At 38.8% G+C, this 17,281-nt stretch overlaps 1 protein-coding gene across 1 annotated transcript in view; it reads right to left on the bottom strand.

The window, feature by feature from the left end:
• Positions 1–12,081, bottom strand: part of LOC5564643 (nucleolar protein 6) — a 61,626-nt gene extending 49,545 nt beyond the window's left edge. Inside the window, exons 1-2 of the mRNA XM_001648941.2 lie at positions 11,922–12,081; positions 10,954–11,864 (exon numbers count right to left, since the gene is read on the bottom strand). Of these exons, the coding sequence (XP_001648991.2) occupies positions 10,954–11,864; positions 11,922–11,942 (932 nt within the window). The 5' untranslated portion in view covers positions 11,943–12,081. The remainder of the gene's footprint in view (positions 1–10,953; positions 11,865–11,921) is intronic.
• Between the last annotated feature and the right edge of the window lie 5,200 nt (positions 12,082–17,281).

The following is a 17,281-nucleotide window of genomic DNA, read 5'->3' as shown; positions in this document are numbered from 1 at the left end:
GCTGCCTTGACGTGAAAATTAACGATCGTCGAATGAGATGCTAGATTCGGGATGCATCCATAAATGCTCTATCCTAGTCGACATTTGGCTCCGATGGGATCTGTTAACCCCCCTTCTCATAGCTTCAACGGGACGCCCAATCTTAAGTTACCTAGGCCGATTAGTATTTTTGGCTGAACTAACTCATAGTCTTCGATGGGCAATCCTCGTAGATGTGGAAAACGATATGCCAATTCATTGTATTTCAATGTTTGGGTAGGCAACATTAATCGACTAACAGTGCGAGCGTGTGCGATTGTGTATCGAGTGCTAGCCCCAATGCCGGATATATCAAACTGAATAATCTGCGAACTGGATTCGATCCGTGTAACGTTTCCTGTCCATTTTAGTGTCAGCGGTACTATATCACCTCTAACGCCTAGTCGCTCAGCTACGGAGTCCTCTAGAAGGGTATAAGATGAACCTTCGTCGATGAAGGCGTAGATTGTCTGGGAACTGTCACGACCATGTATTTCCACTGGAACGATCCGAAAAAGTGGCCACTGGTATTCTCCGGATGTGACGTAGCTCGGTGAAACATTGAAGTTTTCCGATGATGCAGCAGAGTGAAGTAGACTATGATGCCTTTGTCGACAACCTTCGACACCACATTCACTCCAGGACCGGCACGGCCATTTGCCGTGACTGTTGAGACAAGTCCGACAAAGACCTTTCTGTTGAACCAATTTCCAACGTTCGTCGACGCTTGCTGCAGAAAACTGTTGGCATTCAGCATCTCTGTGATCTACTCTACCACACGCTTGACATTGCTTTGCAGGTTTGGAACTTGTAGGGGAACTGTCACAGTCCAAGAAGTGAGTATCGTTGGTCAGGTGAGCTTGGAGCGTTCCCGTATTCCCAGGTTTTTGTTTTCCACTTCGGAAATCCATCGCTGAAGTTTGCTTTTGGTTCATTGAGAATGGAAGATTGAAAGAGACTTCGCTTGCCGCAGTTACCAACCCCGACATAAATTCTCCGAACGTGTCAAGAGTCACAGGTTGATGCTTGTTTTTAAACACAGCCCAGTCCAATCGCATCGACCCTGGTAACTTCTCCACGAGTTCTTGCATCAGAACTGGGTTCATCAAGTGGCTATACTGATTGGCTGCCCTTAGATGATCCACAAGGTTTTGTACTGCTAGTCCAAAGTGCATCAGTGTCTCCAGACGGTCATGTCGAGGCGGCGGAATTTGATGGATCTTATTCAGCATCGATCTAATAAGCAATTCCGGTCTACCAAAAAGGGTTCGCAAAGTCTGTATTACATGGGGCACACTAGCCGGGAGTAGTAAACGGCTTCTCACTGATTCCAAGGCGTTTCCTTTGAGAGATCGTTGAAGGCGTACAAGGTTTTCTGCATCCGAATAGCCACAAGTGATCGTCGACTGCTCATAATTACTTATGAAGACTGGCCAGTCTTCTGGGTTACCATAAAAAACTGGAAGGTCTTTCCCCAGAACATGTCTAGCTGCAATTTGTGCTTGCGATAGCATCCGAGCAGAGCAGGTGGGAAGAGGTGCTGGTGACGGTGGCAACGGAACGGAATTTGGTTGAGCGGGTAACAATGACTGTTCATGAGCAGTATTCTGTGGCGCTGGTTGTTGTGCTAGGTTGGATGATTCGATTGGGTCTTCGGGAATCAGTTTGAAGTTAGGTTCCTCCGGACCACCAACAAGGTTCCCATCAGATTTTCTAGCACCCTGATTGTTTAACCAGTCGCGAACTTTTTGGCCGGAGCTCACAACCGACCCTCCTCTGCTGCTTGCTTCTGCTATCTGACGGATAATTTCCTGACGCTTTTCAAACGACTCTCTCCGTATTTGCTGTTACCGTGAACGTACCATATTTGACGCGGGTCCAAACTTGACGCATTTTCTAATTATTTTTATTATAAATTAATTCTAGTTCAGAATAGCATTCAAAAATTTATTCCTTAATCTTAATTTACATGTTATTGTAAGATTTCAATAAAAAAAAGTTTATTTATGAGTAAAAATAGGCAAACAATAAAAATTATTTGAAAATGCATCCGACAAGTGCGTCAATTTTTTCATTCCTTAGTGAATGTGCTAAATATTGTTAATCAATTTTCATGAAAATATTGTGCTGTTTTACAGCAATATCATCAACAACAGTCAGTAATATTCTTTTATTCATAAATTGACGTCGAAATTTTTCTATTTTTAAGGTTTAAGACATATTTTTGTATGAAAATCTTGTGCGTCAAATTAGGCACACAATGTTCCTAATTATTTGCTATTTTGTTCAGCACGTTTTGTTGAATCGAAAATAGGAAAAGAAATATTTATGGTGATTGCATTCAAAAAATCCGTCCGCAGAACAACCCAATGCTTTATGTAATCACATGCAAAGGGTCATCCATAGATTACGTCACGTTTTTAGGAAGAGGAGAAGGTTCAGGGAAACGCAACGATTCATACAAAATATTTGCACTTTTCATAAAATAAATGTGGCCGAGGTTGAGAGGGGTTGAAAATTGAACAATTTATCGCGGTTTATGGACGTCCCCTAATGTTTCAAGGAAGCTTCAATAAATGCGTCAGGAGGTGAGGTGTAGGTTCAATGGTTTGTTTCGTATAATTTATACAATAGGGGGTGTCCATGAGATACGTGTCACAAAAAATACCATTTCTAGAAAAACCCCGCCCATCGTAGGGTCACGCTTTTTATATGGAGCCTTAAAAAAAACTTATATGATTCGTCACATCTTGAATAGAAGAAAAATTAAAAAAATTGAATTGAAATTGAAGGTAGAACATCTCCCACCCCCTAATAACATGACGTACTTCATGGATGGCCCCATATATGGTTCTCGATGTATTCCGAGGCCCATACTGCCGTTAGTTCTACGCATATTTGTCCCGCGGTCCATAAGGGTGCCATAGAACATGGGGCAAGTAGGCGCGCGTAGTTCACGTGTTATAAGTAACGAAGATTCTCAACCGGACATTTTTGGAACCGGTTGTTTTCGTTCTAGATTTTGACCAATTTGTCCTTATTTTAGCAACTACCTTCCCCGTTCCAGCGCAACACAGTTTTCAAACCTTGCCCTTGTCTGATATCGCGAAGAAAATTCATTAAACTAAACAATAATGCTTAACTATGGATTGAACTCAATCGCCGGTTTTATTTTCTACACTAACTAAACGCATAGCAAAAGTACTACCGGATGACGTCATTCAAAACTTTTTCCAAAGGTTCTAACTTTTATGTCCACTCTAAAGCGCTTTTTTCAATTAATTGAACTATTGAATACTGAAACTCTTGTATACTTTAAACTTTAGCAATTATTTGTAAGTGCGTCAAATAAGGAACATAGTGCGTCAAATTAGGCACATTGAAGAATTGATGCGTCAATTAAGGAACCTAATGTGTTCCACAAAAAGTCAATCAAACATAAAGAAAAAAAACGTTTAATATTTTTTTACTGATTTTTCCTTAATTCTATAATAGTTGAGCTAGCATATGTTCAAATTTCAACAAAATCGGAAAGATTTAGACGATTTGACAAGTGTTTGAATTTAGAATTTTCTTAACCGCGTCAAATATGGTACGTCCACGGTATTTTCGTTTTGCTTCTAATTCTTCCTGTAGCTTGTTTTCACGAATCCGCTCAGCCTCCTCCACGAGTCTTTTTTTCTCTTCTAATTGACGTTCCTTTTCATCAAACAGGCGTTTCCTGATTTCTTCCTGCTCCTGTATCTCATGTTCTTCAAGAAGTTGTTCTTCTACGACTAGTTTCAGACGTCACGCTGCCGGTTGGGTCAGGAACCTTCTTTCCCCTTTTTGAGCTCACTTTAGAACTAGCCTTTGAAGCCGCTTTCGCTCCTTTCGAGCGTGGATCCGCGAAGGGAACGTAGAGATAGTCGTCGTTGGAAACCCCTGGCTTACCACAACGTTTGCATATATAAGTGGTATCCGATCGTCGGATCTGTTCGTCAACCCCGGCACATCCAAATTGCTCCCAGAGCCGGCAGGAGTTGCACTGCACCATCTCACTTTCCGCCGAGTCCCTTCGTGAGCAGGACTGGCAGTTCCTACACGGAGAAAATGAAGTACTCAAAAGTGAGTTCATTCCACTCAATTCGGGGGGTTCGTGCGTTAACCTAATTTTGAGTTGATGGGGTAGAAGTTGTTTTCATTTGCAGCCATGCGAAAAAATACCTACTAGCTAAGTTCTTTTCACTCAACCGGCAGATCAAACAACTCAACTTCCAGTACTGTGCCACTTACTCAAATTTGAGGTAACGCACAAAGGTTCGGTTTTTGGGTTGTTTTGCTCTTCGCTCTCTGACAACAATAGAAGGAGCGAATGAAATAGGGAGAGAAAAATAACTCAAAAATAAGTTAAAAAATACTCAAATATGGGTTTTCCGTTTTCTCCGTGTAGGGGAATGATCTCGATTTGACATTACTTCCAATACCCCAACCCGGCACGCTCGTTCAAATCTACTCAAAAGAGAGTAACTTTGACTCACTTTTGAAGTTTCAAGTAAGCTGTCTAAAGTGAGTAACTTTATTCTATCAAAGTGAGTAACTTTTTACTCAACCATGAAAGAAAACGACATTACTCACTTTTGAGTAAACACAAACATATTTGACTCACTTTGTAAACGTCAAAGACTTGTGAAAATTTCGCGCGCTCGAACTGACAAATCCTCCGTTGTGGTAAAATTTCTTCTGTCGGTGATGTTGGACGGTTTTCAAAAACAATCGAAACAAAAGCCTAGCCGACAGAGCAAAGACAGTTAGTTTGCTTGGAACTTCGCTTCGGAAGTCCAACCGGTGAATTCCAGATTAGTGCCGCGAAGTCAATAATCCTGATATCAAGTGAAGCGAGGTCGGAGTGAAAATGACCAAGTCCTGGTTTTGATCGAACAACCACAAGAAAAAAAAATATAAACAGTAAGTTTTACCGCCGTACTTTTTATTAGACTAATTATCAATTCTTTACAGTTTAACTGGGAAGGCTACTGGCTCGGTCAAACTACATCCTCCATGACTGTCATCAATCCCCCAGAGATTTATAGCATCCGGGGATCCATTCCAGAGCAGCGAAAATTTCAACACAAGTATCATTTTTTTTTTACTTGTTATCATGTATTATTCATATAGTTATGTAAGAGATCATGAATAAATGTTATGCTCTTTGTATATTTCTTCTGATTTTATGAAAACCAAAATACATTTTCTTCCAAAAATATTATTTCCTGAAGTGAGTGACATCTACTCACTTTCGCAAATTTCAGATTAAACGAAGTGAGTAAGTGTTACTCCCATATTGACATTTGACAATGTTACTCTAAAGTGAGTAACGATGGTGTTACTCACTTTTGAGCAGTTCCACTTTGTTCCGAAGTGAGTCGAAATCTACTCACTTTTGAGTAGATCTGAACGAGCGTGGGGAGCATCATGACAGCTGCAGTACAACGTCAATTGAGCTCTCGCCGAGCGGTGTCACGAACACGTGCGCAAATTTGCTGGTTGAAAATACTGCCGTTTGATGTTGCTGGGAACAGCTGATCTTTGTTTATATTTTCAACCAGCAATCTTAAAGTAGTGTTGGTGACATGTAACGTGTATGTACACGAGCGCAGAAACCACTATGTACCGAAAAATTTTGGTCCGTGGTACTGTCAAACTCAATGAAATCATGGAGTGTGCTCAAAATAGGGCGTAAACTAGAATTATGCTTGATGGACATAAAAAAAGTTTTACATTTTTTGTTTGGCATTTGTAACATCATTATAAACGAGTGATCACTAAATAGCGATTCTCTAAAAGGATTTGTAGGTCATTGGGAAGATTTTGTATGGCCCACGAGCGAGTTTTGAATAGTGGTGTGATGTGGTCCTCATGCTGTAAGTTGCTTATAGTAACCGTTCCTTTGTTTACTAAATTATTTTTTGACCACTTGACAATTCAAAGAAAGACAAATTTGTTAGAGATCGTTCAAATATTACGTAACACAACAAGGGGAGGTAAGGGATATTTTGTAGTGTTTCGGTCCATACAATAAATTGAAATTTTCCATATAAAACCTGTTACTTCAGGGAGGGAGGGGGTTTAAATTGGCAAATTTATTCGTTACGTAATATTTGAATCATCCCTTTGATAATTAAGATAATCATTAATTTATGGGAAATTGACTGTAGTTATAAGCTTGAAATCAATCTGAGATCATATCAACTCGCAGTACATTTTCTTTTGCGGATTTGAACACTTTTTTTTCTCATACTCACCACCAGATGTCTAAGTTTCAATCAGATAAGCTTATTGGATGAAGTATTCCGCTTTTACGAACGCTAATATCACCAAAAATTAGCCCACTTTTACAAAAAGGGATCTAGTGATCTGACGTTTGACTTGGGTCGCTTGATATTGACTTATCCACCGGTGCACTCAATTTACTCAGTCTAAGAATTTTGACACTTGACCGAAACACGTGGGAAGCATCTACATGACCCGCTAAAGTGTCAAATTTCTTTAACCGAGTGAATTTATCACACCGGTGGACAAGTCAATTGACCGGACCAAAGCCAAACGTCAATATGTTGGATCCCTACCAGAAAGCAAGCTAACTTTTGGCGGCCATTACCACTTCTAAAAAGCTGGATAGTTCATCCAATGGACTTATCCACGGTCTTCTTTTCTTGTTGATTTTTTCCGATCTAAATATGTTTACATACAATGACATCCACGAAAACACGAATGTTCACCGGATGAACAATGCGTGGATGAATGTGCAACGAAATCGTTTATTTTTCTGTATACATCACCCGCAGTAAAGGTTTTCTTCACGCTGAAAGTTGCAGCGTGACGTCATCGTATCAGAGATGCATTTTGAACGCTCATGTTCTGTGTTAGTAAATAGTGAATGTACATAATTTGTAATGCAATAAATTTCCTAGTATTCTGAAAATTCCTTTGAAAAATAAAGGCATCTTTTGAAAATAAAATCTATGTTTATTCAGGAATAAGTCAAAATTATCTTAAGACCGGTATTATATTTTGCGCTTTGAAGGAATGCTTTAAAGACCAATCGAATAATCGTGCCAATGAAAACTTCAGAATATGGGTCAAGGATTGACGATATAAGAGATGTTTTGAGAAGGGCCATCGCTCGGTCACTAAAGCGTCATTGATTGTTGATCGTTGTTTAGTTATTAGCACGACTCTGAAATAGAAATGATATTATATAAATAACTTTTCTTTGATTAAAAACAGTTTTTAACTTGAAAATAATGAACTGGAATGCGTCTGCATTTGCACCGTATTTGTATTGATGAAAACAACGAATGACGTAACGGTTGCCACGCAATGAACAAAGTCCTGTGATCAAACGTAACAAATTGTTTGAACTTGAACACGGCTCTCGTGAGCACAAGGTTTGAACAGATCATGAACAGAACGCGTTCAAATGCATCTCAGCATCGTATATTAGTTCATAGGCTCATTTGATTGAAACTTAAACCTCTGGTGGTGAGTATGAGAACAAGTGTTCTAATCCGCATAGAAAAAAACTGCAAATAAAAAAATATCACTTTTCGACATGATTCGATTTCAAATAAAAAGATAAGGACACCGTCTTCAGCCATTTAGCTGCACGGAATGTAACTTAACACTAGACAATGGATAAGGATGCTCCAGTTGCACAGTTGAGAAACATTGCTGACGAAACGTTTCAATGGCTGAAACGGAAATCGAACCCACACCCAATGACACGATGCGCTTGAATGCCTAACGACGCTAACCACACGGCCACGAGACCCACAATATTATATTTTATTTCATGTTACGGCCAGCGCTTTCTTTTTAGGGCATAAAAGCGATCCACAAATCAGTTAGGCTGTATTGTAAGTAATTTCTTATAGATTACTTTTCCGCAAAACAAAGCACTAACACGTCATTTAATCTTTTCACCGAACGAATTGGTACGCTTTTAAGTTCATTTGGTGCTTAAACTTGGTGATTTTATCAAATTTATTTCCATTGGCAGACCAAAATATCAGACTCGCCCTTATTTCATTACATTCTATTCGTTGTTTTGCACCCGTCAACAACGAAACAAAATTCCGATCTGCCATAGTGAAAAATTGTGCCGGCAGCGGTGGATGGCCCCATTGTTTACGTTGAAAGTAGGTACGTGAAAATTGTGTTATCTGTCACTTCGCGGGGGGGTTGCAATACCCGGACAAATTTCTAAAAGAAATGTTGGTTATGTCACCAACTCCAAATAGCAACACGGTGTGGTTTGTGTTTGTATGCTTTTAACTAGAAATTGAACTTTATTTTAGTATACATTTAAGGGGACACGGGAGACCGTGTTATTTTCCCTATCTTTTGTCTCACTCTAACAATTATCATCAAAACTTTGCCGAAGCAAATCTCGAGTTTTAGTGAACCGATGAAGCTGAAAATTTAATCGATTGTGCACCACATATATAGAATATAGTGATAAATTTTTCACATCCATATATGTAGTGGTACTTGAGATCTGCTTCTTCAAATGGATAGGATGATTATAATGACGTCCCGTGCGGCCTTAATTGGTTGTTTTAGTTCACATACAAATTTGGTGAACTTATCGCGAAAGTGGAGAGTAATCGAACGTATTCCCGCTATGAGTATTTGAGGATTCTATAAATTTTACAAGCTCATTAGCATTCCAGACAATTTTAGAGTTCATTTTCGTACTTACGATAATAATTGAATTTCAATGTTAATTTAAGAAAAAATGATTATAGAATAAGAGATAGGAATTAAGCCTGTAAATATCAAACGTTAAGTAAGAATAAACTATCTTATAGTAGTAATATAATCACTGTTTTAGATAATTTCTGATGAACCACGTTTGCCACTAACTGTTTCCGATTTTATCTTTTCTTTTTTTGCCACCGCTTTCTTATCACTCTTATCGAATGACATTTCTCCGCAACTTAGATCAGAGTCAGATGCAGGACCGTCCTCGTCAGTGTTGCTATGACACATTTGTTAAAAAAATCAAATGAAGTTTTAGTAGGATTTTTTGTTGAAGAAATCAAATGAAAATTATAGAGAAATTGCACTGCGTAATAAGAATCAAATCAGGTGTCTCTAATCAATTGGGAGCTGATGTAAGGTACCGTGGGGCAAGTGGGTAATGGAATTCGCATAGTTGAGATTCTCCAAATTCTAGAGACTTTAAATTGAAACAAATGAGGTCGTGTATATTTTTTAGCTTGACTCCCACCAAATATAAGCAGCATGCTGAAATTGATTTTTGTGAAAAATTGAAGAAAAAAATACAGAAAAAGGTTTTGAAAAATGTCTCCTTACTTTTCACTTGCCCCAAAAGTGGGGCAAGTGAAAAGTTTACCGTTTTGAACAATAATTTCAAAAACAAACAGTTATATTCACGATTTCTATTAGCTTTAACATTTGTTAAGGCTTCCCAATGAACAATAACATAAGTAAAATGTAAACAAAGAAAATGTTATTCTTTTCACTTGAATTTTCTTCTGTTCAGTTATGTTAGTTGAAATGATTCGACAACATTATAACTGCAACATTTCCAATGTTAGTTCTTACATTATAGGACAGCAAATGCATTTCTGCTCGGTAGAATATCCACCGCTCGTTATTTGTTTTTGAGAAAGTCGAATATGACGTCGGATAACTCTTCGGGAGAAATCAAACGGAATCCTTCAATAACGTAGTTAGAATCTTTTTTTATGTGGATAGACCTATACCCCATTTTTATGTTTTGAACTGGCTTACATAGACATTCCACGAGATTTCCGTGTGTTCTCTAATATTGCAACTTTTCAGTCAACGTCTTTCTTTTAATTGGCTGCCCGAAGTAGACATATTAATATTGTAATGTTTAGCAACATTTTTAGAGAAGTTCCATGATTTCTAATAGCTTTTAACGCTTGACTATAGTGTTTCTTGAATTATCAGCACGTTATGTTTTTCTATGATAATTGCGAACCATGTTTACTTATGGCTACTTAAAGAGAAAACTCAAATTCAATCTCTAATGAGAAACTTTTCACTTGCCCCACCTGATAAGAGAATTGACGGTGTTTAAATTGTTATTTTTAGGTCTACGTCGAATTAATTCTAAAACTTTTCTATTGCAGTTTGAAACTGTCACAGAGGACAACTAAGAAGTGGTACAGGAAATTATTTTCCGCAACTTTTTTTCCACTGAAAATATTAGAATAAGATTGTGCGCCGCCAACTTGTTACGGAGTAACAGTTGACAGGTTAACATTTTTTTGCACTATTATGCAAAAATGGCTGAAAAATCTCAGAAATCTGTTACCTATCGTAATGTTCTCAATGGCCTCAAAGGTTTACGCATGAGTTTAAAACGTTAATTCACATATTCAGTAAAATATATCAATTGTTTTCACTTACCCCATTTACCCACTTACCCCGCGGTACCTTATCTGATGCCGCCCTCAAAAATGTTTCAGCAGGTCACAATTTTGTTCCTTTTATATGCAAGATGCAATACTTTTCTAAAGCATCAAAAATAACTTATGATCATCGAATGTTTTATGAACTTTTTTTGATAAGTATTCTTAACACATTCAGTTTGAATTCTGTGATGAATTATACAAGCTGGTAAACTTTTCAAAAGCTAATATGTATCTCTAAAATTAGACGTGCCGGCGGAACTTTTGAAAGAATTCTCGGAGGAATATTTTGAGGGATTCTATGAATGAAATTCTTGGAGAAACCGAGAACCTTCAAGTAACTTGTTTTTTGTTTTCTATGCTCAAAGTAGAAATTCACAAAAACTGTGTAATGAGGTGAATGTTGTAGATCATGATGTTTTTTTAAGTTTAATTTATCAAAGTAATTTTTAGGATTTAGGAATTTAGGATTTCTAATTTCACTTACCTGTTCGGCGAGAACTTTCCCATTGGCACGGCATGCACCACAAACACCACTCGTTTGGCCATCTTTTCGTCGCTCGGCACCAGCTCCAGTACCGGCTTCCTCGCATCTCCCTTCAAGGGCACGAATCGCATCCCAGCGGCCAATGGATACTTCGTCTGTTTGCCCAGCGATTCCGCCAAATGGCACAGAAAATGCGCCCTCTTGAAGTGATACCTCATGTTGAGGTAGTCCTCTTTGTGGAGGCATTTGTCCGGTATTTCCATCAATAAGTCCACCTTCAGGGGCTTCCCATAACCGGTTCCCAGCCGTGTTGAGCCAATCTGGTGGACAATCCTCTGCTGAACATATTTGAAGGATTCCTTATCGAGAACGTCCGAATTTTTGGGCATTTCTAGCGGATAGTCAATCCCTTCATAGTGGACGTCTTTTAGCGATCGCTCCCCGTCTGAATCTTTGACCGTCCGGAGAAACTTCCGGAAATCCGCCAACCACTGCTCGACGAAATTGACCACCTTCACTTTAACCTTCACCTCGGCGAGCATCTCTTCCACCTGCAGCCGGAACAGATTCGAGTGATAGAAGTTTTCCGTTTCCTTCAAGCGGTTGATTTCATCCATGGTAGGAGCTTTGTACAGCTGCTTCATGGCTTTAATCTTCCGGAGATGTTCCTCATCCTGATCTTCGTTGGCTTTACGTTTCACACCTTTCGTGCTCTGTTTCGCTTCCCGCTTAGAATCCGACGCACCCAAAGCCCTTACGAATCGTCCCCCACTCTCTTGGCCACTGTCACTGTCCTGCCGATCGTAATCCTGGTCATCATTTGAGTCCTCATCCGTTCCGTTTTCGATCATCGAATCGTAATCCATCTCCTGTTCAAACTTGGACGGGACCGGTTTCGAAGATTTCGGTTTCTACGGAGAAAAAGACCATTTTACTACACAATCTCCAATCAACGCCTGAACACTTACTTTTGGATTGAGCTTTTTCATGTCTTTTTGATAATTGCTGGACGATTTTACAATAAATATGAATTAGTTTTCTAGCGAAACGTGAGAAACATAACTTTTCTATCGGACAGATCGTTGCACATTGTTTTTGTTTTGATGGTGATGGCGAGCGCGAGAGGTTATGTTTTAGCCCCGCAGAGAAATGGAAGGAGGGCGGTGCGTGCATGGTTCAGCAGCAGCTACACTTCAATCCAGGCGAATTTCTGCCTTCCACGGTAGAAGATTTCTAGTCAGCTCTCAACTTGCATTTTGACATATAAGCCAATAGGGTCCTGAAATGTTCAATGAAATCTTGTTTTTATTTAGTAACATGAAAGAGCATGTTACTGTAACTACTTAAGCAATTTTTCCCGCTCAAATAACGGCTATATCATATTTAAACTTTAATTTCAAAATTGGGTCCATAAATGAAGTTTGACACTTTTGATCATGTTTGACGTTCGCTTGGTCGACATAAACACCACAGGGGTTTTAGTTTTAACACTGGGGTTTTTCCTAACTAACATTTCGGAAGGGACACGGAAAACAAAATATACCCAAATTTTGAGTTTAAAGCCTGATTCGCTGCTGACAAGTAATTTCTCGGCCTATCTTGATGCATGGGAAATTTCTGAAAGGAATCGATCAAGAATGCACTTTTTTCTGATCGCAGTACGCAGTTGAAAAGAAATGTCAATTCAAATGGGAGTGGCTGTAGAAAATTTCTGCGAGGAATCGGCGAAAAATTTCTTTAGCGATTCCTGTTCAGCAGCAAATCAGGCTTAAGCCAACACTCAAAATAATCCAAACGTCAAGGCTACGTGAAAACATACGTAGTTTTTACTTTTCAGGTAACAGCTACGTGAATGGTGAGTGCCGGAACTCAATTCCGCGAAGCTCGAGATGAATAAGGGTTCATTCATTTATTTCATAACGCTAAAATTGGCCATTTTGGGCACCCACCCACCCCCTTGTAACGCTCTTTCTATGAATGTTGTTCAATTTTTGTATGGGCCGTAACATCGCTAGGACACCCACCCACCCCCTCTAGCGTTATGAAATTTGTGAATGGGCCCTAAGATTTCACGAACAACTACGTTATAGTTTCGATTCGATGGCTTTCATAGGTATGCAATAATTGTTTGGATTTATATTGGGTTTTACAGAAATTCAGGAAAATAAAACAAAGCGATTTGAAACATAATAGAATAGCACATATTTATTGATTTGATTCGGTTTGCGATTAATTTATTCTAAAATATTTTATTGTCTTAACGGTATGTTTTACTTTTGCCAGCTGCCTGAAATCCGAGCTGAAATCAATGGAATGTTAGTAAACCAAAAACAAAATAAGATAGAAGAACTGACCTTCATTTTTTAACCATGTCAATTCGATTTTATCACTTCTTTTAACTAAAAACGAAATGCACGAAACTGAAATGTTACAATTTCTACTCGATGTACCAACTGTCAGAGGAAAACTTTTGTTTACAAAATGTGAGTGGCAATGAGCCACTCAGTTCCACTAATAATCAACGTCGCCCTTACAAGAAACGTAAGTGGAATAATCTAATTCCAGCTTCATTTTCGCAAAATTTACAAGTAGAAAGTAGGCGTTGTGAAGTATTGCATTTGCCACCGAAAAGTGAATCTTGTAGGAGACTGTAATAGAAGCCTAAGGTAACTTTACTCTTCAATATTCACTATAAAAATGAATGGAAAGTAAGACGCTAAGATCGATCATTAGGGTACACTTGCTAGTTTCGAAAAATTGAATGACCAATAAATACTTTTAACAACAAAAAATAAAATTAACTAGAACTACTACTAAACAGCCTAATTTTGTTAAGACTTGACAACAATTGACATTTAAGACCCTAATCTTACGTAAAAGACAGGAGTAATCAGAATAGCACTTGAATGACAAATTATTCAAAACCATTTCGACTAGACAGTATTAGTAATGACACAACTACACTACTATTTCAAACAAATTCTGATGGAGCTGCTGATTTTCACAATGCTTCCTTTTCTCAGAAGCAAGGGAATATGGGTACTTTTCAAAAACTACCACGTCACAATACTAATAAAAAAGCAGTGTTCATGTGGGCGCCATTGCCTAGTCCGTCTGAGTATTGGTCCTGGTAGAGGGGAAACTTGGCAAAAGCCAGACCGAGGGTTCAGCCTTGACAAGTTAAGCTGTCAGGCAGCTCCAACTGAACACCATACAAAAAAAAAAACTCACCAAACTACTTGTTGGACTAAACAAGATGGTTTTACAAAATGGTTGATCTGCTCTCAATCTGTTTTCGTCGTTATCGTTGTTGATGTTCACGAGTTCATTTTCCTTATACGCGTTATGTGTGAAACTATATAGATTTTTGCTATGTGGTTTCACAGATATTTTCGATTTATAATGACAAGGTTCATTCAATCTCATTTAAATGGATTCAATGTGTGAGATAGATTCTTAAATGAATGTGTCGATACACATATAGAAAATTATTACAATTTTTGCAGTGTACAGTTGCAGCTAGCTGACCCGTCGGCAAACTGATGTGGAACATCATCAATATTCGGTTCTATTAGAAATAGAAAAATGCAAAACATTTTATATGGGATTTAAAATGCTTTACCTATTGGGCCGTATGAATAAAATGTAGTAAAGTTGAGTTTACTACATTCTCGGTAGTAAACGCTATATGTGGAACACGAGTGGAACATGTTTGTGTCATTTTCCTTTCTACACCTTTCGAACATACTACAAACAACGCATTGCTATGAATAAAGGTAGCATTTACTACAAAGCTACTGGTAGTTAGCTTCAGAGGTTGCTACACATGCTTTGAGTTTGCGGAATTGGCTTGTTTAGGGGTATCCAGTTTCTTACATATTCTGAATCTACGTCAAAAATTAAACTAGAATCCAAAGTTTCACAATTTTCCGTGACCTGGAACTATTTTTAAAATAAGTTTGAAATTAGTATGGAAATCACTTTTGAATCACCCCTCGGCAAATTTTACTTCGGGACGAGCTGTCATTATGCAAATTGAAATGTCATTAGGTCGACGGATTCAAATCTTTTTTACTCATTTATAATATCAACATTAAGATATTGAAGTGCAATAAAATCGTGTCATACCTATAAAACTGCGCTCTTTCGATCAAGCTACGAAAAACTGTGAATTTGTCTTCACTAAACAACCCAATTGAATGGAATAATTTACTTTTGAGTAAAAATCATGGGAAAACGATATGAGTTTTGATATATCGGAAGGTATTTTGAGTTTTGCAAAGGAATTCTGAGGTTACGAAAACTTTCGCTCCGCCAATTCTAAGATTCCGGTAAGATAGCAGTAGCAATTTGTAATATCCGTGTGAATTCTGGCATTACGATAATTATGTTATTTTCTAGGAATTTTAGGATGTCAGTAGGAATTCAGATATTGATAAAGTAATTCTGAATTTTACGTGTAAATTCTGACATCTCAGATTTCCTTTTGAATTCCGGAATTCCTGTAGGAACTTTGAGATTCCGATAGGGATGTCGGATTTTTTATGATAATTCTGAAAATTTAAATACCATTCTAGGAATATTGCGGAAATATTAGGAATCTGGTAAAAACTCTAAAATTGGGGTGGGAATGGGATTCATAATATTAATCTCTTGGAATTCTGTGGGTATCTTTGAGACGGTATTTCTGTAAGAAGCTATGAGATTGCGGTGGGATTCCTGCGAATTATTGTGTGAATATTTGTAACTTTGAAAATCAATCTTTGTAATTATTGTAAAAACCTTTAAGATTCCGTTGATCTCCAGTTCCGTTGGAATTTCAAAGTAAAGCTTTAATATAAAAGTTTTGAATGTCGGTAAATATTTTATAGATTTCAATGGGATTTTTTGTGGAATCGTTAAGAATTTTAATAATTTCAAAGGGAACCTGGTGTTTTAGGGGAGATCCTCATTGAATTCTAACGACTACCAATGGAATCACTACAATTCTCATAAAAATCTCTACATTCTAAGTTCTAGACATTCCAAGGATACTATCAGAAACCCCACCAAAATAACGAGAATATCACAGAAACACTTAAGCCCCAAGCACAATGTGAGCGGCAGCGCGGTACAACGGCAAAACGGCAAGCCCATCTTGAGCTACACTCTACTTGTCAAGTCAATGTTGAAAAGGATTTAGTCAACACTGGATTGATAAGTAAAGTGTAGATCAAGAGGGGCATGCCGTTTTGCCGTTGTGCCGCGTTGCCGTTCACATTGTGCTTGGAACCTTATAAGAAAACACTGTTAGAGCAGTCGTAACGGTGCGCGACTAAACTAAATTACATAGCGCAGTATCATTACGCTGATCCGTACCGGGCGCTGCTAACCGGGGTAGCAAAATGACAGCGCTGCTTTCGGAAAGCATCGGGTGAGCAAATTTAGCAGCGCGATAGTTGCGCTGCTATTCGATTTGAATTCAAGCATATACGGTGTGGGATATGAAATTCTGGTTGGAGTTTTAGTAATCTGATGCGCATGAAGTAGAAATTTCATAATTTTGAGAATTCGGGTAAACCTTCAAGATTTTGATAAGAATACTAGGAATCTGATGCAATTATTGGAAATCCGATAGAAGAGTATGAAATACTCGAAAATCCTCGATTTCGGAGAATTATGGGATTTTGGGATTCCGACTGGAATCCTTAGAATTCCAACTGGAATCCACGGGATTCCGCCTGGAATCCTCGGGATTTCGACTGGAATCCTCGGAATTTCGACTTGAATCCTCGGAATTTCGACTGGAATCCTCGGAATTTCGACTGGATACCTCGGAATTCCAGCTGGAATCCTTGGGTTTCCGACTGGAATCCTTGGGATTCCGACTGGAATCCTTGGGATTCCGACTGGAATCCTTGGGATTCCGACTGGAATCCTTGGGATTTCGACTGGAATCCTTGGGATTCCGACTGGAATCCTTGGGATTCCGACTGGAATCCTTGGGATTCCGACTGGAATCCTTGGGATTTCGACTGGAATCCTTGGGATTCCGACTGGAATCCTTGGGATTCCGACTGGAATCCTTGGGATTCCGACTGGAATCCTTGGGATTCCGACTGGAATCCTTGGGATTCCGACTGGAATCCTTGGGATTCCGACTGGAATCCTTGGGATTCCGACTGGAATCCTTGGGATTCCGACTGGAATCCTTGGGATTCCGACTGGAATCCTTGGGATTCCGACTGGAATCCTTGGGATTCCGACTGGAATCCTTGGGATTTCGACTGGAATCCTTGGAAGTCCGACTGGAATCCTTGGAAGTCCGACTGGAATCCTTGGAAGTCCG

Source organism: Aedes aegypti, chromosome 3 (assembly GCF_002204515.2).
Source record: "Aedes aegypti strain LVP_AGWG chromosome 3, AaegL5.0 Primary Assembly, whole genome shotgun sequence".
NCBI classification, from domain to species: Eukaryota; Metazoa; Arthropoda; class Insecta; order Diptera; family Culicidae; genus Aedes; species Aedes aegypti.
Note: the sequence above shows the minus strand (reverse complement) of the source record. Positions and strands in the feature narration are given on the sequence as shown.